Raw genomic sequence first — 27,850 nt, 5'->3', positions numbered from 1 at the left:
AACAGTCCTATAATCAGAGAAAAAGACACCGTCCCTTTGCATTCCTTAATATTTCCTCCTGTCTGTGAACCTGCTCCACACTAGCTTGCTTCTCTTTGGGACCTGCTCTGCTCCACACCGATTTGCCTGGGCCAAGCCTCCACGCACTATTTTCACATTACCCACAATCTCTGTATGCCTTGGATTCCATTTTCTCCCCTTGGTTGGGTTTGGAACCACCTCACTACCACATCTTTACTCCCAGATAGCAGGAAGTCCTCACAGTACTTAAACATCTACGAACATCCAGCCACTTCCTAACACTTATCAATCTTTCCATTTTCTCTGCAGCAGATATTGGAATCTCATATACAGACAGCGGCCACATCAATCTGGAAAATGATCCAAACTGCAAACATCATAGTTTCAATTTCCTGGAAGCCCTGATTTATCTATTCTATCCAGACCCTCAGCAACATCCTTCCCAAACTGCACGTAAAGCAAGTCTGCCTTGCACCACCTACCTAGGCTCTTTAACTGATTGTTCCCTATTAATTGGAATTTCCTCTTCATCTATTACAACATAAGATTATTTATATAAGATTACTATGACTTATACTTAATCATTTCAATCGCCAAAGGTGTGTACAACTTGCTCATTTGAGTGAATCGGGGCCTAATTTAACAGAAGCCTATACTTTATATTTTATGTTATTTGCCGTTATTTTGAAACATATTTTGTATTGATTGACAATAAAAGATTAATTTAATTGATTAATTAACATTGTATGCCTAATTTTGCCATACTGAGTAATAATTGTACACTACTTTTTTTTTTTGGTAATAGCATGGTCGACTTCTTGACGTTAGCTAGCATTAGCTATCGCTAGCTAGCATTAGCAATTTCTTGCCGGCGACATATTCGGGCACCGTTTCAGACACATAACAGATTGTAGTACACAATCGTGTGTGTAATATTTTGATTGCAACGTGCAAATCTTTACATTGTCTGTGTGTCACGCGCAATACCACCGCATCCACGGAAGCTGCCATGTTGATGAAGAAGCGATCGTCGGTTAGGTACGAGTTCGACGTTCCTGTACACAAACACGAGTCACGGGTTTCCTGGAACGTATAAAATTGTGTTTTATATTAAACTGGTCCTATAGTGCCATGTGTAAACGTACCTTGCTATTGTGCATTCAAAACTAAGATATTCAAATAATACACAAGTTCATATATTCATGTTTTTATTTTAAGCATTTGCAAGGTACAGTGAGTAGGGCGACCATGCCACTGCCGTTTATAAACATACCTCAAACGGATACCTGCCAAGATCATCAATGTCTCTCAATTGCATGTAATCATGCATAAAAGCTATTCCATTTGACATTTTTATTTTGAGTTACGAAACGATTCATTTTGCAAGAATGTTCTAGCTGTTAGCATTATAGCAATGGCCTTTCGGAGCCAGCGTGGCACAGCAGCCACAGGCCGGGTCCTCCTTGTTGGAGGGACAGGTGTTGTGAATGAGCCGGTACCGGAGGGGGGGGGGCACACTATTGGTTACAACGTTGTGTGTTTTTGCCCTTTTTAAAATTAGAAATGGATTTTGCGCTCGCATCTCTTGCTGGCTAGCGGAGCTACAGTGACGTCACCAAATGTAGCGGCGTTGTAAACAATGTTAGCGCGCTGCTGTTGCCAGGTTTGACAGAGACAGGAAAGGTATAATGAAGATGTTTGTAGTGCCGTGTTCACTGAATATGTATGTATTTGTATGAAAAAAAAATATATGTATATATTGGCTGTGTTAGCATATTGCTATAGGCTACCACAGGAGCCACCAATTAAAGCTTGAGGAGCCGCGCAACAAGTATTTCTGGCCAAGAGTACATCCGACCAACTGCCTCAGGCATCACCAGCCAAACTGGCCCGAAAGTTTTTATCAACACCCACCAAATTGGATTTTAGGCCGCTTTTGGCGGGTGTTAATTTAGAAGCCTGGTTGTAAGATGACACTTTTAGCTTCGTCCAGGATTGCAGGCGCTCACCCGTGAGCCGTGAGCGATGTTTACTTTATATAAAGTTCATTGTAGAAAAGATGTTGTCGCACAGGTATGTGGCTCTAAAGATCGACAGGACTTCTCCGTGTTCACGTAGATGTGGTCTATGGTGTTCCACGTGACGAACAAAAGTTTTTCCGGTTAGGGCAGACTTCCAATGTCTCCAGCAAATTTTAATCAGCTGTTAAAACAAAAATGTATTTTAAAGTCACAAGAGCATCTGAATCTATACAACTAACTATAGTTGTATAGTTGTAACTATACAATACAATGAAAAAAATATTAATAAGATAAAATCAATTAATTTGCCATTAATTGTTCACTTTATTTAATTAATTGTTTAATTAATTAACCAATCGATCAATTAATTCATTACATCAAATTAAATTAAATGTATTAATTAATTTATTATTTATTTAATTTATTTATATTTCGAAATGAGCTTGCCCTCCGGAGCTACAGCAGGGGCCAGCCCTGGTCAAGTCTGTAAACTCTTTCTTCTCCTGAACAAACAGGCGTTTCAAGCGTCATGCAACGTCTGACTAACAAGAAATCGCACAAATGCTTCAAGTTATTCTGACAGAACAGTGACCATGAGGAGCGTCTTTAATAACGTTTCTATCACACAAAAAGTTGGCCAGTAACATTTACTGTATTAAGGGCCACACAGCGTTAACTCATTACCTACACAGTTATGGACAAGTTACTCAACAATGGATTTATCCGATGAAGGCAAGTTCAAGTTCTTCTCACCCTAGGACTGAAATGGACAAGGTAGCTGCTTGGTAAACTGCCTGCCAAGTTTACATTCCTGTTAGAAAATCGCTGTTTTTCAATCATCCCAAATGCTGATATAAATATATAGATTAAATCAAATTTAATTGGGTCGATGTTGTTTCGATGGCACATTTTTATCATTGAAGAGGTGAAACTGTAAGAGGTAAGGGTAAGTGACTGGTAGTGAGGGCAGACGTACCTTTGATACGGAGGGGTGGCGTCCTCTCTGTCACGCATCTGCCGCCTCTGTCGTGACTCCCTGTGGTTGTCTCCCTTTATAATGGGATTCTTCGGGTTGTGTTCAGCGCTGCCAAGAAGTACAGAAACGTTTTTACGCAGCAGCGGCCGCCTACGGGACTATGTATCTGCTGCTGGCAGTGCTCAGGCTACACCTACGCTGGGAAAAAAACGAATGCTAAACGCTGCTGATGTTCCAGTTCTGTTGAGAAACGTTGCAAAGGCTGCGCACGTTAAACGTTTCCACGCAACAGTAAGTCAGTCAATGAGCATTGTTTACTTGCAGATCTCTTTCATCCCTATAACCTTTGACTGTCACCATGAAGCAAAAAAAAAAAAAAAAAAAAAAAAATTGCATGGGAGACTCGCCAAATCACACGGTATTTTATTGCCTAACTAGGACAACAGAAATCTTTAACGAACCATATCAAATGCCATATTCCTGCTGGTGGCTTGGCGAGTGCATCATGTAACACTCAACTTGGGAGTACAACTTGGAATCTTTTTACACGAGAAAAAACAATTTCTGTGCCCCCCCCAAAAAAAAAGTCTTTCTTTTAAAAGATTTAGGTGTTTGTTGTTAATTATGTTGTATATGTCTGATCTATTTTTTGTCATGTTCCAACAGTAGAGTGGATTGTGTTAGATTTAGACTGGGTTTTCCTGGGTGGGCTCCTTGTTGTTGGCTGATAATTCTGGAGTCTTCAGAGGAACAAGCCCGTTTCCTGCAGGGTTAGAGGTGCACAAAATCCAGTGGTTTCTGTCCTGTTCAGCTTTGTGGGAATCCAAGAAGGTGTGAGATGTAACTTCGTATTCATTCCCATATATGTTCCTGCAGGGACACAACTATTAGCTAAAGAATGATAGCAGGTATGCATATACTGTCACCTGACTTGAATCTGCTGTTTTAGAGGTGCTCATCTCTTTGACAAGTGGCTTTGAATATCTGAATGCAACTAAATGATCTGTTTGACTGTGTGAACTGAATTGAGTCTACATGTCATATTTCTATCACAGTTTGACAGGAAATTCATTATTTTTGTGAAGTGACTTAATAAATTCACTTCGCACACTAACACTCTTTCTGTATATAAACAGTTTAGCTATTATTTACACCAGAATTTCAATGAACCACAAGTTGACATCTGACATACTTCAGCAATGTGATAGCTGCACATATTTTACAAACAACACAGGAAACTTTAACATACTGCAGAACTTGATCACCCAGAACAGCAAGAGCCTGGTTTGTCTTACAGTGTATAATAAGCACCTTGGCATTGGCCTGTAAGAAACACACAAAGAAAATTGCGTGAATATTCACAGGCCATCAGAGCGAAAGGATAGAAAAAGGCAATCTTCTCTTTTCAGCTTCTGTAACCAGTGCACTTGTTAACAATGAAGTCACTGAAAAGACTTACAGGGATAGGGTGACCCTCATGTTCAAGCCTCTCCTGGGGGTCAAAGTGGACTACCTTCCACCCTGACAGGTAGGAGTAATTTTCAACCAAGTTTACCTCTTGCAGACGGGACTTCTTTGCACACTTTAAATGCAGATACATGATTATAAGATTAATTAATTATTAATTAATTAATTAATTAATTAATTGATTGATAATATCTAGTGAAAATCACAAACATTGTTTTGCTTGCTATTTATCTTCAAGTATACATCTAACAATTATGCATTTGTACTGTTTAAGTCACAGTTGTTACTTTCTTAGTATAATGGATTCTCTTTAATGGTACTCAACCTTTTGAAAACTTTGTAGATCACTTGTCAAGTAAAGCTGAGGAACAAAGCAAGAAAAACTCTTTAAATGCAAAGAATAACACAAAAATAACATGTAATAAACATGTGATTTATGTTTTTTGTTTGTTTTTTTACATTCATACACATAATGCAAGATAAAGTATATCGGCCATCTTACATATCAGAGCAAGTACACATACTATGCATACAATGCATCTCAATTGCACCACTCTTCTTGAGCTGTCACGTAATTACGAGACAGCCCCAACATAGCTGAGATAACTTGGTTCCACTGTTAAGCTATCAAAAGATCGCCTTGGACCCACAAAAGATATTACACATCTGTTTTTATGAGCCACTTGGTACCCCTTGTGGCATGCAAACTGATTTCAAATGTGTTAGATTGGTGAAAAGAACCTTGAAAATATAAGTCAGTTTTTGTGTATAGTACATTGTGTGATCTAACAAGTTTCAGCGGCTGTTTCCGGGTAAAACTTGGTTTCAGTGTGACTGTGCATGACTTACTCCCCTGGCAAAACCACTTGTCGTTCTCAGGGCAAAACGCTTCTCAAAAACCAGAGGTGATCCATCGGGACTACCATCTACGCTGCAGACAAACAGTGTTACAGCTTAACCTCTGGGATTTTTACCATGTGGTATCTGTTGATTTAGATTTAAGCATGCTTGTGTGTGTACCTGGTAATAATAAAAGCAGTACGAATGCAGGGCTGGATACCTCTTGCTGCACTGATGCCACAGGGGGATTGAATTCCAGGTGAGGGAACCTTTATCAAACTGTTAATGTCTGCATTAATGCTTACTGTGCTGCACTCCCTGTTTTCTCCTCCCATGTTCACCAGCATCACTACATCTCCAAAGTGCAATTTTCCATCGTTTGTCGCAGAAAGATTCACCTACACACACACAACAATGTCATTGTTTTCATTGCCAACCCACTAATGAATGTGATACCACTGCTATTATTAATGGTTTTCATAACTTTTCATCTCAATTTACCGGTCTCAAAATGTTCTCTTTAAGGAAGTCTACTTTCTGCACAGTGAGTTCCCCTCTTTTCTTTTTCTCCAGATATTCTTTTTTTTTATCCTGGAAAAAAAAAAATCAACATATGCAATGTGTATTTTTAATATGTGCTCACAACACCAGTTACTGCTGGCTGTGTGAAAACAAACAAACAAACAAAATTTCAATTTCAAATGTGTTCAAATCTGCCTTTATACCATTACTTTGACCTAATCATAAATATAAATGCTGGTGTTAAAAATATTTAGCCCTTTTGCTCTTCGTCACCACATTATCTTTGCAGTTTTTGTCCTTGTGGCTTGGTTAAATGACTGTACATCATTTTACAATTTAACAATTTAAATCTCACTGGTTAAAGCATTACAGATTTCTGCTGTGCAACCAGACTTTGTTCAAGCACTTTTGGTGCTAATTATACAGCAGCAGTTGATGCGATGCCTTCAGCCATTTTAAGTATATTTTGTTGTCAATACAAATGCAATACAAATGACTCTTAGCAAAGTGTGTTTGCTAAGTCCTCACATGTCAACGCCTTCAACGCCAGACCTTGAGAATGAATTTAGCTAGCTATAAGTTGACACTTTCATTTGGAAACAAACCTCTTGTAAGCGAAGGTCTTCGCTCCAGTTTCCAATTTTCACACTCGTACGGTAAGTCCTGCCATGAGCCATCCTGCTGTGACACGGACGGCCGCTGCTTCCGCCTGCTTTGTGTGGTGGTTTCTATGGTAACGCATGGTAGCGCTAATTAGCCCAACGTCCCGTCCGCTCTCACTTCTCGCTTATTGTCGCGAGAAGGAGCGCTGGTTGTAATCGATACCCGTCCTGTACCTTCAATGACTCCAGGTGAAATCTGTTATTTCTGCTCTTTCTAATACTCTGCTGCGGTAAAGAAGTGAGTGATTCAGATCATTAGAAGGAGAGTATTTCTGCTAATCAGTTGAGGTATAAAGGGCAAAAACATTAATTATTCTTCAAGTGGATCTCTTGCAATACTTTCCCTTAAAGGCTGTTAAATAACATTATAGGTGCATTGGTTAACATTTCATATATTTTCAGAGTTTCCCGACCACACCCACACAACTGAACACACCTTGCTAGTGAGCATTGCATCTCCAGAAACACATGATTTATGAGCTGATGATGGAGAAATCAGTCACCAGTGATTATATTGTCAGATGGTTGTTGTGAAGTCAAAAGTACAATAATGCACCTCTCATTGTTGTGTCTGCTTCTTCTCTTTATCAGCAGGTTGAAAATGCTCATCCTGCACCAACCTAAACATAAACACAATATCAATCATAATTCTAAAGCTATACATTTCCTCATAGTGCTTCGGTTGTGCACCAACAGAAAAACAAACTGCTACCAAGACGATTCACATGTCCCCATTGTCACTTAACAGAGTTCAGTAGTCTTCCTCTATTCTTTAATTGTGAGTAAATTAAAAAATGGTAGTTTCTTTAATAGTTTCATTAATTGCTGAATTCACTGAATGAAGCTTACAGTCAACTTATGTATAATCCTTCACCTACACCTATAAATACAATATTCTTTGTTCAAGTGTTTGTAATATATGCAATGAGGTTCTAACAGCTGCAACCAAGACTGAGTCTGTCCATACTCCTGATGTTTTTCTTATTTTGCTGTCCTTTTCCCTTTTAGTCTGAGTCAGTGGCCATTGGCTCGGCCTCTGGCTCCAGAGCCATTCATATGACTTTTGTGGTTTGTTTCCTTCAGTGAATCAGAGTCCTCCTCCTCTTCATCACTCCTGTCATCACCTTCCAGCTGATGAGACACAGAGAGGACACATGGGAAAGGTGAGTGAGCCAATGAGGAGCAACAAGACATGTGGATCTTTCAGCCTGACACATATTGATACATTTCCGTCATTCACATGAATGAACAGACATATGCAAACGCACCTTGCTGAAGATAAACTTGTATACCATTCGTAAAATGAGAACAGCCCAGTAGAGATGCAGTATCTGTAGAAGCATCAGCATGAAGTTGAAGAAATAGTAGCCGAAGAAAGGAGAAAAACGTTCCAGTGGGTAAACCCATGTGCAGTGGATCAGCCTGTAGAAGATATGGATACATAATATTTTCACTCCTCCACTCCAAGGTCATAACCTTGCACTATCCTGTATTCCTTTCACTCCACACTTACCAGAAAGGAAAAATTACAAGCCTCGTCACCATAAAGAGAACTGTGAACACCATAAATATGCCGTTAGCTGTCTGGTGCCACTTGGCATAGTTGAGTACCTTTGCACCCTGTGAGGCAAAAACAAGGAGAAGAGACAGGTTTGGTAGGTCGTTTTTAAGAGGTCATACATTTGACCTAGTTTGACACAACTTTGGTATTTTATACTGTTGACACCATTAAAATGTGAAACATAATCACAAATACAAGTTCTTGAACAGGTAAAGCACTGTTTTTGCTATGTGTAACATTAGTACAACGTGCTTCAGTCTGCACCTGCACAATCTACTCTCACTGCACCAGCCTGCAATAAGACAATAAGACAGTTGATGTCCAATAGATTACTTTGCTCTTGCACTCATTTCGTACCAGCACTGACCTCCAGTAGTATGTCAGCAGAGTCATGAATGGCCATCACAAGGGTTCCAATACGGATGTAGTTTGAAATCCAGGAGAAAACGAGAAGAGTCATTGTGGCTATATGATGAATCACCTGCTCTTTGAAGTCCTACACACATGCATATTACACCCCGTTACTCACCCCATATGTATTGTAATAAAAGTTATTTATATTAAAAAATGGTGGAGTCATTGATTTCATACAACAGTTCACATGTGTAGACTTACTTTCCGTTTCACATCAAATGAGAGTCTAAAGAGCAGAGAAAGGTAAAAGCCCGTCTCCAAGAGGTAATACCAGTACTGAGATGGCAGCAGTGACTGCATGGACACACATATATATATGGATATTTATCACAACACAATCTGTGATGCTGTTTGACATCCGCTTGACTCCTGCCAAATGCCAAAACACTTGCCTGTTTAGGGAAGCCTTCCCAAACCTCCTTCAGGTTGTAAAGCCATGGTTTCTACAGCCAGCAATAATAAATATGATAAATATGATACATGTCCTATCGCTGTAAAACAAACAATTCATGGACTGGAAAAAATATGAAACAATAGCTAAAACCATATCAAGGAAACAGTTCCTGGGACAGTGAAAGGACAAAACTATGTACTTACATCATACAGAGCTAGGACTCCGCCCACAAATGCAAAAAAATAAAACACGCATCTCCAGCTGTTGAGAGATGAAAACATTGTTGTCAGACGTTTGTGCAAAGTCAGATATGTGTGGAACCACACAACCAAACCACACACACACCTGGCCTCACAGAACCTCTTTTGAAGCCCTGGCCGGTCCTGGTTCCGTCTCCTCCTAAACCACACTTGGATTCTTCTTTCTGGCCAACTCGTCTTTTTACACAGTGACCTCACATCAGCCTAGGACAGATTATTCAGATTTGATTGTAAAATGATTTCCAGCAGTATAAACTGTAGCCTCAAACAGTTATATTGACAAAAACTGACTAACTGGCACAGCATAACTGAAAAGACCATAACAAGCACTTATATTGATTGATTAGTGTGGCAGTCGTTATTTATGTTTACTGTGTTTAGCTTTTTATTCACTGGCATCCTTTTTTACATACAAAGAAGACAATAGCATTTACCCTCCAACTTTCTTCTTCGCTTCATTGAAATCCTGAGTGATTCGATGTCCACATTCCTTTGATTGATTTATATTTACCTGTAAAGCGTTGATGTTTTTTGAATTTCCATAAACAACTGAAAGAATACAAAACCAAGACAACCTCCTGAAGTGAGATTTGTAACCACTGCCACACTGCAGCACAGTTTGCCACCTGTTAGGGTTTCCATATGAGAGGTACAGTTGTAAAAATTTACAGATAAATATCTAAATGTGTGGACAATAATTTGGTTTACTTGTATTGTCTAATAGTAATCAATATGTACTCATGGTTTGGTGTATTAATATGGTGTCTGGAGGGATCCCATAGCAAGAAATCCTCTATTGTATGATTTCACAATGGTGGAGGTGGGAACTTCTCCTCCATCCCTTCTCTCTCCAAAGATTATTATTATAATGAACTCAGAATTAGTGACTGCAGAAGCCAGTGAAATCAACTGAATTGATGAAATACATTTAATCATGTTGATGAAACCAAATTGCATCATCTTAACGACATGGAGCATTAGCCTGCTGGAAGTAATCGCTGGAAGGTAGCAAGTTGTGGCCATGAAGGGAAGCACATGGTCAGCAACAATACTCAGACAAGCTGCGATGATTGGTAGTAAGGGGCCCAAATTGTGCCCCACTATAACACTACCCCTGGCCAGGGAGGACTGATAGTTCTGTTTGTGAACCATTTTTAGCTTTAAGTGAAAAGCCCATTTAACAAACCTGTGATGGAAGCCGTGCTTGGCTGCAGAAGTAGTTTTCTAGGATGGGGTTCGGTTCTGCTGTCAAACGTATTTGGTCCCTGATTCCCCAAACATTAGCTAGAGGTGTGGCAAGGTACCTGCAACATCACAGTAAATCTGTGTCAGTAGATACCACTGCATGAGAAAATGTGGGGCACAGCGAGGTTTAGTTTTTTCTATTCAAAAACAACAGAAATCGTGTTTTTTTTGGACTTCACAGCTTGTTTCAAACAACTTTTGCAGCATAATCCCAGTTTTGCAAAACCAGATGATCAAATGGTTAAACTCACTGACACACAGGAAAACGTAGTCAGGATACTCTCACCTTTCAAACAAATATCTGACTAGGAGCAGGCAGAAGGCGCAGGGCACGGCAGCATAAAGATGGGAGGCTTTCGCGTAGATACGACCTTCACTGTCCTCCAGAGCAGACCAGGTGAGATTCCCTGGAAGCCACAGACGGTCCCACCACAGCCACTCCCCAAGTGTCTGTAACATGCTGCTGGAAACAATGAAATACACAATGAGAACATATCCACTTTTTTGACAAAGATGCTAAACACTTTGTCATCTTCAGGATGTTCTGCAAAGCTACAACAACAGACTATTGTGAAAGAGAATCTATTTAAGAAAAATCTTGCTCCCCATCACAAACTTATTTTCAAGCTCCAAGTGGACTTAAAGCCAAAAGTGATTTTCTTTTTTGGTCGTAAATCAATATTCACAAAATTTTGTTGTGGCCAATATCTCCTGGTGATCTGTGACTGTACAACTGCCGCTATGGAGGAGGTGTGCCATTTGGAGATGGAGTGGGAAAGAGATATCAAAGGGCAAGGAAGATAAAGATGAATGTGCGATAATCCTGGGTGCAGAGATTAGAAAGTAGTAAAATCCTTCATCTTGTGAACTCTGCCCCTAACAACATGTAGATAAAAACTTTATGTGAACAGTTGGAAAATTATTGTAGAAAGAATGTTTAGTGGACATGTTTGTCTGATCAAACATAAATAATCATATGTAAATTTTTCTAATCATATTAATATGTACTGTGCTCCTGATCAGTGGCAACCTCAATGTGAGTTAATAAACCATGATTGGAACTGAAGCATGCCTACAGACAAGTTGACAAGTTCTAACAGAACAGAGTGAAGCTGAGACAGAGCAAGGATACTGAAAGACTGCGTTACATAATCTGACTGAATTTATTTTAAAATATTGAGTAAAACATAGTCTCAGCACTCTACCTGATCTCTTTTACACTTAAGATTTTCATTTCATCCATACTAACGTCTAAATGAGAATATTTTAAAGTGTAGTCGTATGATCAAATGTATGTACACTTCAGTTTCCCCACGGCGATTTGTTCTTTGGGAACCTATCTGTGAAGTGAGTTTGCTAATTTAATAGTTCATTTATGGCTTCAGGAAATAACAGTCGTGTTTACACCATTACATTCACAGTTACAGTTTTGGTGAGCCAATCTTCAAACATAATTTAAAAAAGCAAGCATTTACTCATGAGCTTTCCTTAATCTTATTGATGTACCTCGTTGTGTGTGAGGTGGCAGGTCTATGCTTTTGGAGCATGTGGATGATCACTCACCTTTCTTTGAAACAATGGGATCCCTCCCTTCCACTCTGTCCGCTCTTATGATCACACCCTCGTAGTTGGAGCACGTCCTTTACCTTAAGATTAGACCAGCACCAGAAATAACTAACTACCCTTGGAGCATTTTGCGCTCACGGTTGTTGACGACCAGCCGAAGCAGTCATCTGAGTGTGGGATTGTTTGTGAATACCCTCACCTGCAAGAATTCCCTTGGAATGCTGGGAAGCCCCCACAAAGGCCCCATTCAGCAGAGGAGGGCAGCAGCAGAGGAGGAGTCAGTGCATGTTGGGGATAGAGGAGAGACAGGAACTTTCACACACAGAGATAAAGAGAGGGATAGCCACAAGGGTGAATAAGAAACACACAAAGATTATCTGTAAGGAATGCACGGGACAAATGATTTGTTTTGTAACTCTGCAGGCGAGCAGCTCACATGTACGTTTTGAGAGTGAGCATTAACCAACACACCACTGAGCGATCAGGATAATGAACTTGTGTTTCTCTATAAACCAGAGGGGGGCAACAAAGACAACACAATAGGATCAGTGCTGATACTTCAAGTTAGGATTAGGATACCACTGGCATGTGTTGTTGTTGTTGTGTCTCTCAGCTTGTCACAAATAGCAGTAGTCTTGATATATGAGGCCACTTGTCACCTTGTAGCAAAGGAAACAGGAATGCAACATACCAGGTTCACCTTGTGATTTTGCGAGTTCAGAAGGAAAAACAGATATCAAAAATATGTCCTTTTATTAGAATTTTACATTTTTCATATATCAAAACATCTAAAAATGAACAGCAGATCTACAAGCATAACTCTTCACGCTGCTTTACATATTTCCGTATTCCTCACCATATTCCAGCACCGCTGCATGTGTGAGACTGAAAATAATAGAGGAAGAGTGACTACTGAGCTGTGGCTGTGGGCAAAAACAAACCAACAACAAAAATGACCCCCTCCCCACGTCAAAAAGAACAAAAAACGAAAAACAAAAGAATAGAAAGAGGTAACGCTCCAGCGGTGTCTGGCAAACTGCTTCAGATCAGTCTTTCTCTGATTTGTCCAAGACCTCCCCTGCCAGAATCAGTCCTAAACCACTGAGCGGTATAAACATCTCTGTGAAGATTAAGAGGATAAAAAAGGAGGTTCAGTTCATCTGGATGGTCTCTCCTCAGGGGTGAGGCACCAGGCACAGACAGGCTAATCTGGATAGCCCTACCCCTCCCTCCCTCACCCTCTGTCCCCATGCAATGCCTTCCTGCACTCCTCATACTGGTGTGTTGCGCTTCAGTTCACTGGGGGAAGGGGGGATTCGATCTCCCAGCTTTGTGAAACTGGTGGAGTGGCTGGGTTTGGTGGAGGGCTCCTCAGAACTAGGGGCTCTTTGTCGCGGAGGCAAGGTGGCGCACCGGGCTTTGCCCCGCGAGCGTGGCTGCTGTGGCGGAGGGCCCTTCAGCATGAATAGTTCAGTGGCAGCTTTGGGCTGGGAGGACTCAGGACTGACCTGCGGGGGTTGTGTGGGAAGTGAAGATGAAGGTGACAGTGGAGTGTTCAGGGGAAGGAATGGGCTGGATGAGGTCTGTAATGACGACCCCATGGGAATCAGAGGAATAAGCGGCGCTGCCTGCTGAAACCTTGTGAGGCTGGTGGAGTGGCTGGGCCGAGGCAGGCTATGACAAGCTTCAGCCCCTCTGTGGCGGGAAGGCAGGGTGGAGCAACGGACCTTTGCCCTTGAGACGGGCTCTCTGGGCGGAGGAGGGGCAATTAGCGAGAAGAGTTTAGTGTCAATATCTGATGTTGTAATTTCTGCCCTGGAGGCCCTCAGGCTCTCAGAAGAAGCCCTTTTAGATGATGATTGTGACGAAGGCTCCTTCTCTTTCTGGAATCCTTGTTTGGAGCCTGAGTGGGGAAGCTGTGCTGTGCTCAGTGAGGTTTCCTCATCTACATGGCAAGAAGGAAGCAGAATTATTCACTAGACAAAATGGAGAGCAAATCAAAGAGAACATGAGAAATATATGAAACATAAAGCTGAATCACTCGCCTAACAGGCCCAGCTCACTCATGAAGGAGTCCAGATCAACATTTAATTTTGTGTTATCTTCCTTTGCTTCATTTTCTTCTTCAGTTCTTTGCTCTTTTTCTTCATTTTCTTTCACTCCCTCTTGCTCATTTTCATCACAGTCATTGATCTCTTGATTTGTTTCAGTTTCTGCCTCTTGTACTTTGCCAACCTCAACTTCCCCTTCTTCATCTTCTTTTGGTATTTGTCCATTTTCTTCAACTTCTTCAATTGTCTCCCCAATCTTTGGATCACTGTCGCCGGTCTTTCTGGGTCCATCCAAATTGACCTCAAGCGCTTCTTCCTCTTCCTCCACAAGCTGCTCCTCTTGGCCTTCTGTTGGCGCCTCCACCACGATATCGATATGGGTGGGGAAATAGGGGATGGAGCATTTGGGGGAGTGAGATTTGGCACGTGCTTCTTGGTCTTGATTCAGCAGAAACTCCATCAGCATCATGTTCTCTTTCTTCAGCTGTTCCCGTAGAGACCGTGGCACGTCTGGGATCATCCAGGCAACCAGCATACTGAGGAACATGGCAAGGTTCTAAAGGGAAGAAAAGGATTTTTGTCTCGTCTTAAAACGTTAGGCTTGGAGTTCATTGCTGCTGTAGTTAACTTATTTCATTGCATTACTGTAAAAAAAAAAAATCTAATAAATTCAATTTGCTGAAAGAGACGATAAACGGTCGCCATGGCAATACACTACTCCACCAGCTTGGTAATGGTTTGATACTTACCCTATAAAGCTGATGGCTACTGACTGACTACTATTTAATTCAGTGTTTCCAGTAATAGACACACTATTTCAGTAATGGTGGGACCAAGTTTTTAAGCAACACAGAATCCCAGGCTTCCTGGTATATAAAAATTATCCGGATTAGTTTCACACAGGGTAGACAAATTTTTCTTTTGAAAAGGAGAGAGGACTGCTATCAGACCAGGAAACCGTATGGGGATGTACTTTGTGATCATATGCAGGGAGACAAAAAGATAGCTCAGTGCATCCTTTCTAAACTGTGTAATCCCATTGGTCAGGAATAAATATACTATAAACATAAAGATGAAGCCAAATGGGTAAAACCACTGAAGAAAGCAAACTTCTCTAATGCTAAGATGTTCAATAACCACCATGTTTAGAATGACATGAACAAAGCTAGAATTTGAAATGTAATTTTCCCACCTGGAAGAATATCACAAAGGCCAACTTTGCCGCCAGGACAGACCAGTACTGTTTTGAGAAGGTGTAGGCATCTGGTGCCCATGGAGGGTCTCTGTAGTCCTTATACCTGAAAAACACAAGCAGGTGGGTACGAGTAAGGACACATCTATCAAGTTATGAACTTATGTTATCTGAAAATATATAAATAAATTATAATAATAATTAATCCTGGAAAGTGCCACATTTCTTCATTTGTAAAAACACAAATGTGGGATTTAGATAAAGAGTTGAAATGCTGCTCAGGGATTTACAGGTAGCTCCAGATCGGTCGAGGTTAAGAGCGCCACTCTGACCTGCACAGAGACACTCCGGTGATGAGGGTGGTGGTGGGCGCAGTGCCGGATGCAAAGTTGCTGACATTGAAGTAGGACAGTGAATGCTCTGTGTAGCCATTCATTGTGCCATTTGCACTGTACATGTACTGGTAAACCATTCGTGGAACAAACTCTGACGTGAAGGAGATGACAAACGCCTGAGAAGATAAACAAGGGAGATGGAAATGGAAATCAAAGACATAATACGTAACTATGTAATAAATACTTCTATCACATTAACTCATGGACAATTATATCTACCTCAGTTCAGCCATTTTTTCAGATGTGACAAATTTATGCTGAATTAATAATGGCACTACCATTATTAGTTTGTCACGTGCGTGAGACTCCTGAATTAAGTCCATCATTTCCCTCACATATTGTGGCCAGAGTCGCTTCCTGAAAGAGAACATTCTGCGTGCTTTGACACTTTGGGTTTGGGCCTGTTTTTGTCAGTTCGGTGTGCTGACTGATTTGTTCTCCTTTCACCAGTTTTACATAACAGGAAACTGCCTTTGCCAGACAAAACTGTGCCCAGAGATACAAGTGCCACTGAGACTACTCACGCTATAAAGCAAAGTGGCTTTTACAAGTCGCCGCTACTCCACTCACTGGTAGTTGAAGAAGTGCACCCACCAGACCAAAAAGTGACTGTCAGCTAAAAAACATGGCTGTTAATCCAAAAATGTATATTATTAAGGAACGCTGATATCTAAATATAATAAAGACAGCTCTTTTTCTTGACAACAATCTCACGGGGGCAGATTGAGCGCATGACAGGGAGGAGGCTCTCAAAATGTCAGAACATTTTAATTATTGATTAAAGTACAAGTTCCTTCATGATCATCAGCACCAAAACTTTTCATTTGCATCATCATAGAAATGTCAGCATTCATTGCAAATATTGTATAATGTCGTGCAGTAGGATCTCTGCCAGACTTCTCAAACTCACAGACATTCACACTTACATTGGTGATGACAGAGAACTTGCTGATTCCACAGAGAATGTTGTACCAAATCCCTGCAGGGAGCGTGTGCATGGAAAGAGACAAACAGGGGAAAGGGAAGTGTGTCCATGTGTGCAGCAGGGTGTGTGCGTGTATTTGTGTGAAGGATTGCGACGGACAATACAGAAATGGAGACAATGGTGGGGCAGAGTGGAGTAGAAGAAGAGAAAGTGAATAAAGGATCAAGTGTTGCTTATTTCACATTCACGCAAGGACTGAAAGAGGAGGCATACTGGCATGTGTGATCTATACCTATGTCTTTACACCTCACAGCATCAGGCCGCCGGATCTCCGTTACAAATTTTGCAGCATCGAGGCGAATCTCGATGACATTGTTGAGCAGAGCTAATGCTGGTGCCAGTGGAAATGAGGCCACGAACAGAGACACAAACCCATACTGGATTACTGTAAATACAAACATGTACATGCATAGATGGTTACAAATTTCATGGTGTGACTGCAATGTTGCGCGACTGAGTGACTACAAGAGTGAGCAGGAAACAAGAATACATACTCATTTCCATGTACTCCGGGCTGACGCCTTCAAAAGGCTCAAGGGTGAAATCTTTATCAAATTGCTGTTTTGGTCTCTTCTCTTCTGTTTCATTCTCCTCATCCTCTGCCCTTTTCTTTCCCTTTTGCTCCTGTATTGTTCTGTACATCTTTTTCAACTTACTGCAAAAAAATAATGCATTGATGACAGAAAATGTAGAAAATAAAAAAAAAACAAAACAAAACAAAACAAACTAATCTAAACAACAACAAGAACAACAACATACGGTATGAGAATCTCAAACACATTGTTTTGAATAAGCTGTTTTCCAAGCATGATCATGCTGAGCTGGATGCAAAGTTCAATGAGGCAGCCTGGGGGAGCACACTGTGGAGCATAAAACATACATTTACTCAGGACCTAGACGCACATAAACACAGATTTTTACACAGTAATAAATAATGTGTGTAACTGAACCTACTTCTTCCATTCGATAGTCTCCAAAGACGTAAACATAATCGCCAGGCCGCCCAGCAAATCTGCAGGGAAAGGAGAAGCAACAACAAAGCAAAGTCATTTGATGAGGAATAATAATAATAAAAAAGACTGGTGAGAGGTGAGCCATGGAAGACAAATAAGAAGAAAGAAAAAAAAATGCACACCTGCCCTTGAAGAAGGCCACATAGAAAATTGGTGCAAAGGCGTTCATGGATTTGAGAAAGAAAGACTTGAAGATCAGTCTCTCTTCAAACTCTTCCTTTGTCTTAGGGAGTTCTGTTAGAACGAAGTCACAATTATAATAACAACATCAGCTCATGTCAAGCGCTTGTTCATGATGGTGTGTGCCACAATGAGTGAATTTAAAAAGGGCAAAATATTAAAATGACGTCCCTAGGTTTAAAAAGGTAATGGGAACTAAGTAAATAATTTACAGAATTCAGAGTAAAGTGCCACTTTCATTTATCCTGCAAACATATGTATGATGCAAAGAAATAATGTTACGCATTGTTTACACTTAAACATTTGTTCCAGTTAAGTCGCCAGTAGGTTGTGATTTTAAGGCTTTACTTTGTAACATAAAGGAGAATACCCAGTTCAGTCAGCCACACAGCAATTGCGCCATAAACCTCCTCCAACACCAGGACGACCAACATGTTGAGGATGATGCCGGTGGTGGTGACGGTCATCCTTACGTTGGCCTTGGCTTCAGGATCAGGGTTCATGGACCAAACACTTAACATGCAAATACGGTAAACTGCCACCCCAAACACTGCAGAGAAGGTCACGAAGATCTGGACACATGAACACAACATGCCTTAGGAATGATTAAATCTTATGTGCATTTTCTATATTTGGTAGATATGTTTATATGTTTTTCTGACTTCTCATTGCCATTTTAACATTATTTTGAAACTTGACTTGAATGTCTGTAGTAATTTGAAACAGACCTCCATAACATAACATAACAAACATAAACATTAGATCATGTAGTTACATAAGTATAAAAATGTTGATGTTTATAAATATTATCAACAGGAAAAAAAAAATCTTATAAAAATGATCATAATCACAAACTACTGCATGAAGAGAACGCATTATGAGATTAACAATAGGAGAACATGAACATGAAGTGTTACTGTAGTACCAGCAGGAGCAATGTGGACACATTGATGAGGTAACCTGACAGGTGGTCCTCAATGTCCAGAGACTCCGGCTCTTGCTGTCAAGAAAAACATGCATGTTATTTGGATGATATGTGTGATAACACTTAGCAGATACTCTGCACACGCACTTTATGTTTTCTGTCTGCCAGGTGCGTGTTTGCTATCAGAAAGGACAGAAATCCCCTCCCCTCCTCTCCTTCCTCCCGTTTCTCTCTCCATCAGTAATCTGGGCTAATCTCAGGCAGGTAAGCAGCTTTGGACTCAACCACCCACAGCAGATGAGGAGGGGGTTCCTCTTTATGCACCAGTATAAACTCATAAACTCCAAGTTCATCTGCAGTAACTTTATTGCAGATGAAGCATAAATTTTGCTTGTAGTGCTGCATTTAGTTTAACTTCACTGAGTGTTGTGTAATTGAAGCAGTGACATCTGTGCTAGCAATCACTGTGAGGCAAATTTAAATCCTCTCAGTGTGACAGCTCTGCCCTCCCCTTCCCTCAGCAACTCTGTCCACTTAATGTCCTACCACACAGCAGTGCATCAATACCTGGGAGGTCAGCATCTGGTCAGTTTCTCCGTCTGCACCACCGTCAGCTCGAGTCAACTATACCACAGGACAGTGAGAAAAAAGACCCCTCGTTTATTCATGTGTGATGTGCTACAAATCATAAATTTGTATCTGATTAACCAAATACAAACACACAGAGATATGATACCTTCTTCTTGGACTGTGCTTTCATCTTATCTTTTTTCTCCTGTAAAACTTCTTCATATTCAGGTCTCAGTTCCTCCTGTCATGCAGCACAGATGTTAAAGCCAGTGTCAGTGCAACACAAAGTGAGGAACATACACGATCACCCTATGAGCTGTATTGACCTCCTATGAGCCACACAAAGGATCATCTGACATGCACCAATTCATATGTAGCTGCAGTTCCTTGGTATTTCTGAAGGCTGATTCCACCAAATCTGATTTGAGTGACCTCAAATCTGCAGCTGGCAGCAGGTCCTGTTAAAGGATGCTACGACTTTAATAAAAAAAAAAGACAATCCAATGAAAATGGTTTTTATACAGTTTTTGTTTTTTTGTTTTTTTTTTACTTGATTGGAAAAGTTGTTAAGAAAGGAATAGGAAAGTTTTCTCATGGTCAATTCAGATTATGCTTCTGTAAAATGCAATTCAGTGGCTGCTCAAGAATAGTAGAATAATATGCAGATTGCATCTAGAAATAGCTATAAATTAAAGATCTCAACCACAACTTTTCTAAAAAAGGTAAATAATAAAATAGAAAACAAACAAATACAACCACTTAACCCAGATTTGGGTCCAGGTTAAGATTTCAGTGTTTCTTTTTTACATCTATTCAGTATAGAAACTTGCCCCACCTTGACTCGCTCCTTCAGGCAGCAGGGGCATAAAATGAAAGGGAGAGAGAGGGAAAATTGTTGTTTTAGCATTTGTGTTGAGACCCTGTAGCGTCATCTCATCCAGCAACTGCACTGCTTTAAGAACAGACCAATCCTATTACAGTCCTGTACAGGGTTAAGAGTCGTGTTAATGCATTTATGCATGTGTGGCCAAGGACGTGTGTGTGTGTGCTGATGGGGGCAAAACACAACTGACATCATGATTGACCCTTGACATTAGGTGAATTTTCTCTGACCCTTACTAACTTGGAACTTTAACATCCAGGATGTGAAAGAGGGAGAAAAACACGATGGACACATTGATTGATATCACATAGTAACGACAGTAAAAGCTCTGACTGTGTCTACTAACATATCTGGGTTTATTCTACATTATTCATGCCTGTATTACGTTTATGTATATGCACACACATATTTATGTACTCACCTCCTCATCCTCCAAGCTTGTCAGGTCCCAGGTATGTTTTAGACACATCTGTCGCCTTTTCCAGTGTTCAAGGAAACAGGCAGCTGCAAAACACAGAAGGAACTTTGAACATCACAAGAATTCAAGAATGACTTCAAGAATGCTGCAATACTGTTGTAGCAAATCAAATCAGATTTATTTGTATAGCACCAAATCATAACAAAGTTACATCAAGGCACTTTACACATAGAGCAGGTCTAGACCAAACTCTTTATAAAATTATTTAAAGAGACCCAACAGATCCCCCGATGAGCAAGCACTTGGCGACAGTGGCAAGGAAAAACCTCAGGCAGAACCAGGCTCAGAGGGGGCGGCCAGGGGAGAGAGAGAGAGAGAAGCTCAGTCCTTCCCCCAGTAGCCTAGGCCTATAGCAGCATAGCTAAAGAGTAGATGGACTTTAACTTTTTAACTATAAGCTCTGTCATAGCAGGAGATTAAAGGGAACTACTCTTTGTTCGGCAGCAAGCCCATGTGTGCCTTTGAGCAGTGCAAAGACTAGAGTTTACAAAATGAACAAGAACGTTCTTAGTTTAAGTATGTCGATGTTTGTTGTCATTCTTTTACAAAGAGGTGTTCAGGAAGAGCAGAAAATTCACCAGTAACAGGACTCAGAATCAGCTCACTAAATTTATTCAATACAGCAAAGTGTAATCAGGTAAGGAAATTACCGGTCGTTGTTCTGGTGTTCTGTTATAATGTGCAGCAATGACGACTTTAGCAGTTTCCAGCACCAGAGATACAATTTTGAGGACTTACTGGAATATGGAAATTTACTTTATGATTGATTGTTACAGACAAGGTGAGATTTGAGTGTATATTTACCCCACAGAGACATGAAAATTGCAAAGAGGACAGTGGCACCGTTGTCAAACAGGTATGAAGCTCGGGCCAGGGAGCACACTGTACTCAGACGCCAGTAGTCACACACTCCATCACACAGTGGACACATGGTGATGTTCAGGTTGTCATCACAAGTCTCCTGACTGATATAAAACAACTCTGAGAAGAACGTATTCACACGACATGCATATATGGTAGTTTTGATGAAGCATTCATGAATTCAAAGGGGACGTGATTTCCTACCTTGGGATATTGGCATCCACAGTGAATATGCCGTAGAGAAAGACTATGATTCCCAGTACAGAGGGAGGGATGAGGAGCTGAGTATAAACACCCAGCCAGGCAAAATACAACCCGATCTGCTCGCCAAAGTATTTCCTGTGTAAATAAAAGGCAACGTATCACCCAAATGCCCTGGTTTCCTTCTTTACAGAGCTACACTCTTGTTCACCCTTCATAATGTAATTCAGTATGAGGCCAAAGTACTGACTTCTTTTCTAAGACATTTGTTGTTTGATTCATGACTTTCAGTGCATAAAAAAAAGGGGTGGGTCAGTCAATCTACTGAGTAGTTGCTCCTCAGAGCTCACATTATTTCCATTTTAAGGCCAAAATGTTATATTTACCTAAGGAACTATTTATCTGATGATGTGTCTTCATTTTGTTTTTTCAGATTTTCTCTCTTTTATCCTTTTTAACCTGCGAAGCAAATTTTGTTGCTGATCTGTATGAAAAGTGCCATATCAATAAAGTTTGATTTGATTTGATATTAAATCTCTGAAATGCACTTGTGTACCTAAGGGAAATACTTGCTTTTAATTACAAAATGGTCTCTTTTATTGATTCATCACCATTACAATAAACTTATCATACTGAGCTCTTGAAGAGCAAAGTTACCAATAAGTTTGTTCAGTATGACAGTTCTACATTAACAGCTATTTTGAACGATGCAATTGTAAAGCTCGCTTAGTACCTGATCAGGTCCACAGGTTGGTATTTATGCATGACCCCATAGTTAGCCCATTCTTCATGCAGGAGCTTAAGGAAACACAAACAATTTACAAGTTAATAATGAAATATAATCACATTTTATGATGATATATAGAGAGCCCATAGTAATATAGTAAACAGTAAGTCTCAGTGGTCTGAGTATAATTAAAATAAAAAAGGAACATCACTGGTCCTGACCAAATCAGGGCATATTCATTTTAAGAATATAGTCCGGTCCACTTTCTAGAAACATTTTATCTTCAGATTTGTCACTCAACTCACCTGTCTGTCATTTCGTTGATCTTTCCGTCCTCTCCTTGTGAATGACCCCTAAAGAAAAAAAAAAAGTCACCACCCTTTTATATGAGACTTACTGTCTTACATGTCATGTTTTATGCATAGATGTATCTGCAGATAACAAAATAGTTTTTTTATAGTTTTATTTATAAATGCCCTAATTTACTTCTATGTGCAGAAGATTAAAGCTTAATAAATACAATTTTCAAACATACACACACACACGCACATATAAAGAGTTGTTTCTTTTATATCAACAACATTCACACAGTGTGATATTGCTATTTTTGTTATACTCACATCATGTAAAGGGAAGGCAGAGTCATAGACACCCCGAGCCAATAATGAGCTGATGCCTTGTGACACAGAGAGAGAGTATAATACAATATCATGGACATGGTCAGGTTTGTGACTGCTGCCATATGGCTAAAATCAGACTGGCATTCGGCCTTTGAGCAGTATAAAAAGCTCTCACCGGTGGTTTGGCAAGTGTGTCTGCATGTAGTTCGGGAAATAATCTCAGCCACCTAGAAGTAAACATAGAGCACAGATAGTACGTGTCATGTTGTGTTCACTCTGATGAAATATTGAGTTATGTATCTGCAGACTCACTATTCTGCTGCGTGTTGCATTGTCAAATAAGGTCTCTGTTGACTTTATGTCATACCTGCAGGAAATGACAAAAAATGAGAGAGAACATGGATTAATATTTGATTCACATGTACTGGGATCAGTGTTCACGCTTGCACCTTCTCAGTTCCTTTTGCTTCTCTGTCCCACGGATTACACAATTCCCATTTCAGTGGTGTGGACAGGAAAAGTTTAATTTATGTGAGAGCTGCACCATGTTGTGATAAAGACGATAAAAGCAGACAGCCTGCAGGTGATTTAGACATTAGGGGGTTATGTAAATCACTAACCATGACTGAGTTAAAGCACAGGTGTGTCCCCAGGCAAGGACAACTCCTAAACTGAGTTGGTTTTTTGATAAGACATGAGCATATGTGAGTGTGGCAGAGCAGGTACTCACAGGTGGAGTTTGTCCCTGATAAAAGGGTGTTTGATGGTTTTGAAATGGACGTGTGTCTGCGAGTCTTTGTGAATGTCAAAGTCAGGGACGTCTGGCTGAAACGGCGTGTTGACTTTAGCCATGATGGAATCCCATATTCCAGCGATGCCAATGCGTTTCCGCAATTCACATTTCTGCTCAATGAAAAAACATGAAGGAAATACATTTTCATCACATCTACTCAGTCATACTGATATATTGACTATCTCACACATCTGTCTTCCACAACGGCCTGACATACAACTCCTCAGTCTAAAAATAGTTGGCTGCAATGTGCACCATAAATATGCAAGACAGACACAGCATGGACATTTCTGTACAGAACTGCAGACCTTTTTTACAGCAACTTTGATCTTCTGAAGTTCCGCCTCTCGACTCAGTATTGGCCATGGGATGTGCAGCCGAATAAACCCTATGCCATTTGACCTCTGCACAGAAAGAGAAGAAATGTAATATAAATGAGATAATAACAAAAGTAACACTTTATACATTTCTTCATCACATCAACCACTGCAGACACGTCGAGTTCAAATTACACCTCAAACTTGTGCTTGAATGATATAACTGTAGGGTTACAAGGACAGATCAGACATGTCTCCTTCACTCTCTTCCTCTTTCCATGTAATTGCTCCTGCTATTTGTCCTAAAGCAGCCAGTTGAGCCTTCTCTAAACCTGTAAGTATGCTACTTTGTCTTACAATGAGGCTGTTTGGAAGGAAATCCCATTATTTCAAGACCAAAACCTCCCAGTTTTGCAAAGCACAGAAAATGTGCAAAATGAATTATTAAATGTTGGTACAGGCACCGGAAAACCACCACACTGTAGCCATTTAATGTGTCAAAAGTCAAAAGCTACTGCCGTGTCTGTGGGCCAGTGAATTAAAACCAGTCCTCCCAATTACATTAATGACCTTGGAGGGAGGTGGATACAACAACACTGGCTACACTTATGTTGTGATTTATCAGACATTTATCAAACTTTCCATTTGTAGCATTAATATCCATCGCACCTACAGCACTACTAATCAGAAATGATAAAGATGCTAAGGTCAAAACCACATAAACATTCATAAAAATCCAGTTTGGTTGCAAGAGAGTGGGAAAGTAGAATAGACCAACATACAAAAAATACAAAACATAATCATTCCATGATTCACCAGCCTACATTTTTAAATAAATCCTGCACTAATGAGCTGTCAAACTTTTTGCTCAACTGTGTTTGTCCACATACAGACTGCTATAGATACAAACTGATGAAGTTCAGTTGACCAGTGAAAACAGACCTCTCACCAATTGCAATTGTGCTCAATATACGTTCATGTGGCAGCATACACATTTCTGCGTAGTGGATATCTCTCTAATAAGGCTCTATAATCTGCCCTTTGGCTTCGCACTTCCAGTCAGCGGTCTTAATCCTGAACCAAAACAGCAGCTGAGTTAACACGCAAGTGTCTCACAACCACAGACACACACCAAAATCTACACATGGACCCATACATTGTTTGCTACTGTATTTGTGGAGACATGTCGCTTCAGCTTGGCCCCAATCATGTCAACTGTATTACTTAGACAGAAACTCAGCCTAATTCTGTTTCTAACACCCAAACAGTTGAACCTGTGGGGTCCGTTTTATATTTTGGCCACTACAAAATTAAATACTGGCCTCCTAATTTACTAAAACTTCACACATGCACACACACTCAGACAAAAAACATTCATTAGTCCGCATGACAAGATAAGTGGAACATTATTATCATTATCATATTATCCTTAAATATGAACAAGTCATCTCTTTAATTGGACTGCAGGCATGTCCTCGACCTGCAGGGTCAGACTGAGTCTTATCCTCAACCTGTTTGGCGGCTGTCCAGTCAGAGGATTTGAGGTCACATCACTGAAGGATGGCTGTGACCCATAAATGTTTATAGAAGTGTGCAGCAAACCAAAAAAACAAAATCACAGTGAAAGCTCTGTCAAAGCAGATACACACCTCTTTATCACGCTCTATCTGTAGTCCAGCTTCAAGGAGGCCCCTCTCAAACTCCTCCCTCATTAGTGCCTTCTCCTCCTCAGACAACTTTGGCACCTCCACTTCTGCAGGTGCCGCGGCCTCACCGGACTCTGCTTCTGTGTCCCACTGGCCAGGTATTTGGATTGGTAAACTCCCATTGGATGCGATGGAAAGACGTGACTTGGAGGCCTGCCTTTTCTTATACTTGTAGCACAGGACATAGTCCACTTTTCTCTTGCCATCAGCAAAAAAAAGCCCAGGGCCTAGATCAATGCCAGAGTCCTAACAAACACACACAGGTAATTAATGAGCAAAGTAACAAGAGTTACTTGGAGCATGACAAACCAGGCGAAGCTCCACGTGTGGCAGCTCGGGGAGGGGACAACTGTGCCACAGGATGTGAGTGTTTACAGCTGTAGGAGACCATACCGACAGAGGGGGCTCATCGGGCTCTGGGGGGTTGATAGGGCCTCCATTGGCGGCGTCGAGCCCAAGCCCAGACAATGATCGGGCCAAAGAAACAAGCTTCACCGAGTGGACGGACGACGACTCACTCATTTCTGTTGTAACGGGTATACGCTCTTTTCCATTTCATCCCTCTGCTAGAAGATGAAATGAAAAACAGGAGTTTAGTATCCAGCACTCACCTGAGCTGTTAAAAAAAAAAAGCCTTAAGGCAAAGTAACCTGCTCTGGAGTAGTTTACATTACATTACATTTTTTTATTATTTGCATTAAAAGTTGATCAAATTCTATAAAATCCTCAAATCAGGAACAACACTGTAGATGGACATTAGGTCCATTTTACTGTCAAATATCATGTGTGAAACCACAGAGCAATGCCGGCTTTAGGACGACATCAAATCTAAGTGAAAGTCAAACCCTCCCGTCTCTTTTTTTACTCAATTGAAACTGCAGGCTCAGATTAAGATCACACTGCAATCCAAGCAGCACAGTTTACAATCTGTCGGGGTAATTTGGTCACTTGGCTGATTCTTTAGAGATTAAGAGTTTTGAGTAATTAAATGTTGCACTACTAGAAACAAATGTGGATCTCGGGCTTCGAGACATAAAATATTGAATATTTTTGAAATTGACAAAGCAAACCTTTCTGATGTTTGTGATTCACTCTCTTAAGTGTTCATTGAGATCACTTAAAATACATAAAATACAGGGGACTGTATGTGTGGATTTTAGAATTTGAACTTGAAGACAGTGTTTGAAGGCATTTGTTTAATTTTAAAGAGCAGCTTTAAAACTTCTATTACTCCTTATTGTCATCTCAGGTTTTTTGGTTGCAGGTTGTCAATAGCTCTTCCAGTAAAAATCGTAATGCTTATTATTGTGTTTTCATTTCACAATTCCCAGCTAAGAAATTCAAATCTTTGTACTTTATCTCCTATCAAGAACTTTATCCTGCCAGATTTTAGTTACAAAATTCAGAAAATCATATGAAGACACTTTACAGAATTTGTAATTTCACATTTCCACTTATTACGTGGTAAAAGTAAAGAATTTCTAAAGTTTCTCTTCAGAGTGGATGAAAACAAAAACATGTTTATATTATGTCATTTTTAGTTTTAAGCCTGGATCACTTCTGTGACTGGGCGGTTAAAAGTCTGTGTATTCTAGCAATTACATATTTGACACATATGCCACTTAGACATGTGTTACAATTGTGTTATAAACTATTAATTAGAGGCGTAACACAGCTTTACCAACCCTTGTAAATCATTGTGTGACAAAGTGTGAGGGGACATTGATCGCTGGACAGATTCCAACTGCATGTTGGAAACCCATGAGACATGCAAATAAACAGACAAGCAAACAGCGTGCGGCACATACAGAGACATTCAATCCCATTACGCATATGCACACACATCCACGTTAATCCCTGTTTACCACGTGTTGGCAAACACAGTCGAGATGGAAATGGAGACAATGTCAGTTCAGTTTCAGCTAAACAAAGTCAACCAGATGGACAGTGTGATAGAGGAGAGGGGGTTCAGTGGGACAAAACTAAGTAATGTTTAGCTGAGCT

At 40.4% G+C, this 27,850-nt stretch overlaps 3 protein-coding genes across 5 annotated transcripts; all 3 read right to left on the bottom strand.

Annotated features, from left to right (window-relative positions):
- Window positions 1-3,704: 3,704 nt before the first annotated feature.
- Window positions 3,705-6,524, bottom strand: cfap161 (cilia and flagella associated protein 161). Its single transcript, XM_029522444.1, has 8 exons — window positions 6,453-6,524; window positions 5,827-5,916; window positions 5,506-5,723; window positions 5,335-5,416; window positions 4,811-4,846; window positions 4,478-4,600; window positions 4,268-4,341; window positions 3,705-3,888 (listed from the first exon to the last, which is right to left on the bottom strand). Exons 1-8 carry the CDS (start codon window positions 6,522-6,524, stop codon window positions 3,705-3,707), a joined length of 879 nt encoding a protein of 292 aa, XP_029378304.1.
- Window positions 6,525-7,030: 506 nt separating this feature from the next.
- Window positions 7,031-12,237, bottom strand: cers3b (ceramide synthase 3b). Of its 3 annotated transcripts, none has more exons than XM_029522977.1 (12): window positions 12,149-12,237; window positions 11,947-12,029; window positions 10,670-10,846; window positions 10,325-10,442; window positions 9,224-9,342; window positions 9,082-9,139; window positions 8,877-8,927; window positions 8,686-8,778; window positions 8,438-8,566; window positions 8,023-8,129; window positions 7,778-7,931; window positions 7,031-7,640 (listed from the first exon to the last, which is right to left on the bottom strand). In XM_029522977.1, exons 1-12 carry the CDS (start codon window positions 12,194-12,196, stop codon window positions 7,524-7,526), a joined length of 1,254 nt encoding a protein of 417 aa, XP_029378837.1. In that variant the 5' UTR covers window positions 12,197-12,237; the 3' UTR covers window positions 7,031-7,523. The 3 variants fall into 3 exon arrangements, with proteins under 3 accessions (XP_029378837.1, XP_029378838.1, XP_029378839.1); XM_029522978.1 differs by having other exon boundaries at window positions 10,670-10,843; XM_029522979.1 differs by lacking the exon at window positions 12,149-12,237 and having other exon boundaries at window positions 10,670-10,843; window positions 11,947-12,119.
- A 494-nt stretch (window positions 12,238-12,731) lies between these two features.
- On the bottom strand, window positions 12,732-26,404 carry ano2a (anoctamin 2a). Its single transcript, XM_029522647.1, has 28 exons — window positions 26,240-26,404; window positions 25,790-26,092; window positions 24,345-24,349; window positions 24,132-24,225; window positions 23,761-23,933; window positions 23,343-23,397; window positions 23,206-23,257; window positions 23,031-23,086; window positions 22,716-22,763; window positions 22,417-22,481; window positions 21,687-21,821; window positions 21,426-21,586; window positions 20,565-20,647; window positions 20,096-20,107; window positions 19,427-19,501; window positions 19,258-19,314; window positions 18,691-18,765; window positions 18,136-18,337; window positions 17,708-17,819; window positions 17,527-17,584; window positions 17,332-17,432; window positions 17,067-17,227; window positions 16,805-16,957; window positions 16,514-16,566; window positions 15,525-15,703; window positions 15,193-15,298; window positions 13,995-14,556; window positions 12,732-13,894 (listed from the first exon to the last, which is right to left on the bottom strand). The coding sequence occupies exons 1-28, from the start codon at window positions 26,366-26,368 to the stop codon at window positions 13,221-13,223; spliced, it is 3,939 nt and encodes a 1,312-aa protein (XP_029378507.1). The 5' UTR covers window positions 26,369-26,404; the 3' UTR covers window positions 12,732-13,220.
- Between the last annotated feature and the right edge of the window lie 1,446 nt (window positions 26,405-27,850).

Source organism: Echeneis naucrates, chromosome 16 (assembly GCF_900963305.1).
Source record: "Echeneis naucrates chromosome 16, fEcheNa1.1, whole genome shotgun sequence".
NCBI classification, from domain to species: Eukaryota; Metazoa; Chordata; class Actinopteri; order Carangiformes; family Echeneidae; genus Echeneis; species Echeneis naucrates.
The sequence above is the reverse complement of the archived record's forward strand: the minus strand, read 5'-3'. Positions and strand labels throughout refer to the sequence as shown.

Excerpts from the sequence above, each read along its gene's own strand:
- cfap161 (XM_029522444.1), bottom strand. The coding sequence starts at position 6,524 with ATGGCTCATGGCAGGACTTACCGTACGAGTGTGAAAATTGGAAACTGG. Across the intron at positions 4,342-4,477 it reads ATGAGGGTCACCCTATCCCT|GCCAATGCCAAGGTGCTTAT; the intron begins GTAAGTCTTTTC and ends TGTTTCTTACAG. Across the intron at positions 3,889-4,267 it reads CTGGGTGATCAAGTTCTGCA|GAACATATATGGGAATGAAT; the intron begins GTATGTTAAAGT and ends GTGTCCCTGCAG.
- cers3b (XM_029522977.1), bottom strand. The coding sequence starts at position 12,196 with ATGGGGCCTTTGTGGGGGCTTCCCAGCATTCCAAGGGAATTCTTGCAG. Across the intron at positions 10,443-10,669 it reads GTCAGATATTTGTTTGAAAG|GTACCTTGCCACACCTCTAG; the intron begins GTGAGAGTATCC and ends GTGATGTTGCAG. Across the intron at positions 8,928-9,081 it reads GAGTCCTAGCTCTGTATGAT|AAACCATGGCTTTACAACCT; the intron begins GTAAGTACATAG and ends TGCTGGCTGTAG.
- ano2a (XM_029522647.1), bottom strand. The coding sequence starts at position 26,368 with ATGAGTGAGTCGTCGTCCGTCCACTCGGTGAAGCTTGTTTCTTTGGCC. Across the intron at positions 19,315-19,426 it reads AAGCACAGTCCAAGAAGAAG|TTGACTCGAGCTGACGGTGG; the intron begins GTATCATATCTC and ends CCTGTGGTATAG. Across the intron at positions 17,433-17,526 it reads GAGACTATCGAATGGAAGAA|TGTGCTCCCCCAGGCTGCCT; the intron begins GTAGGTTCAGTT and ends TATGCTCCACAG.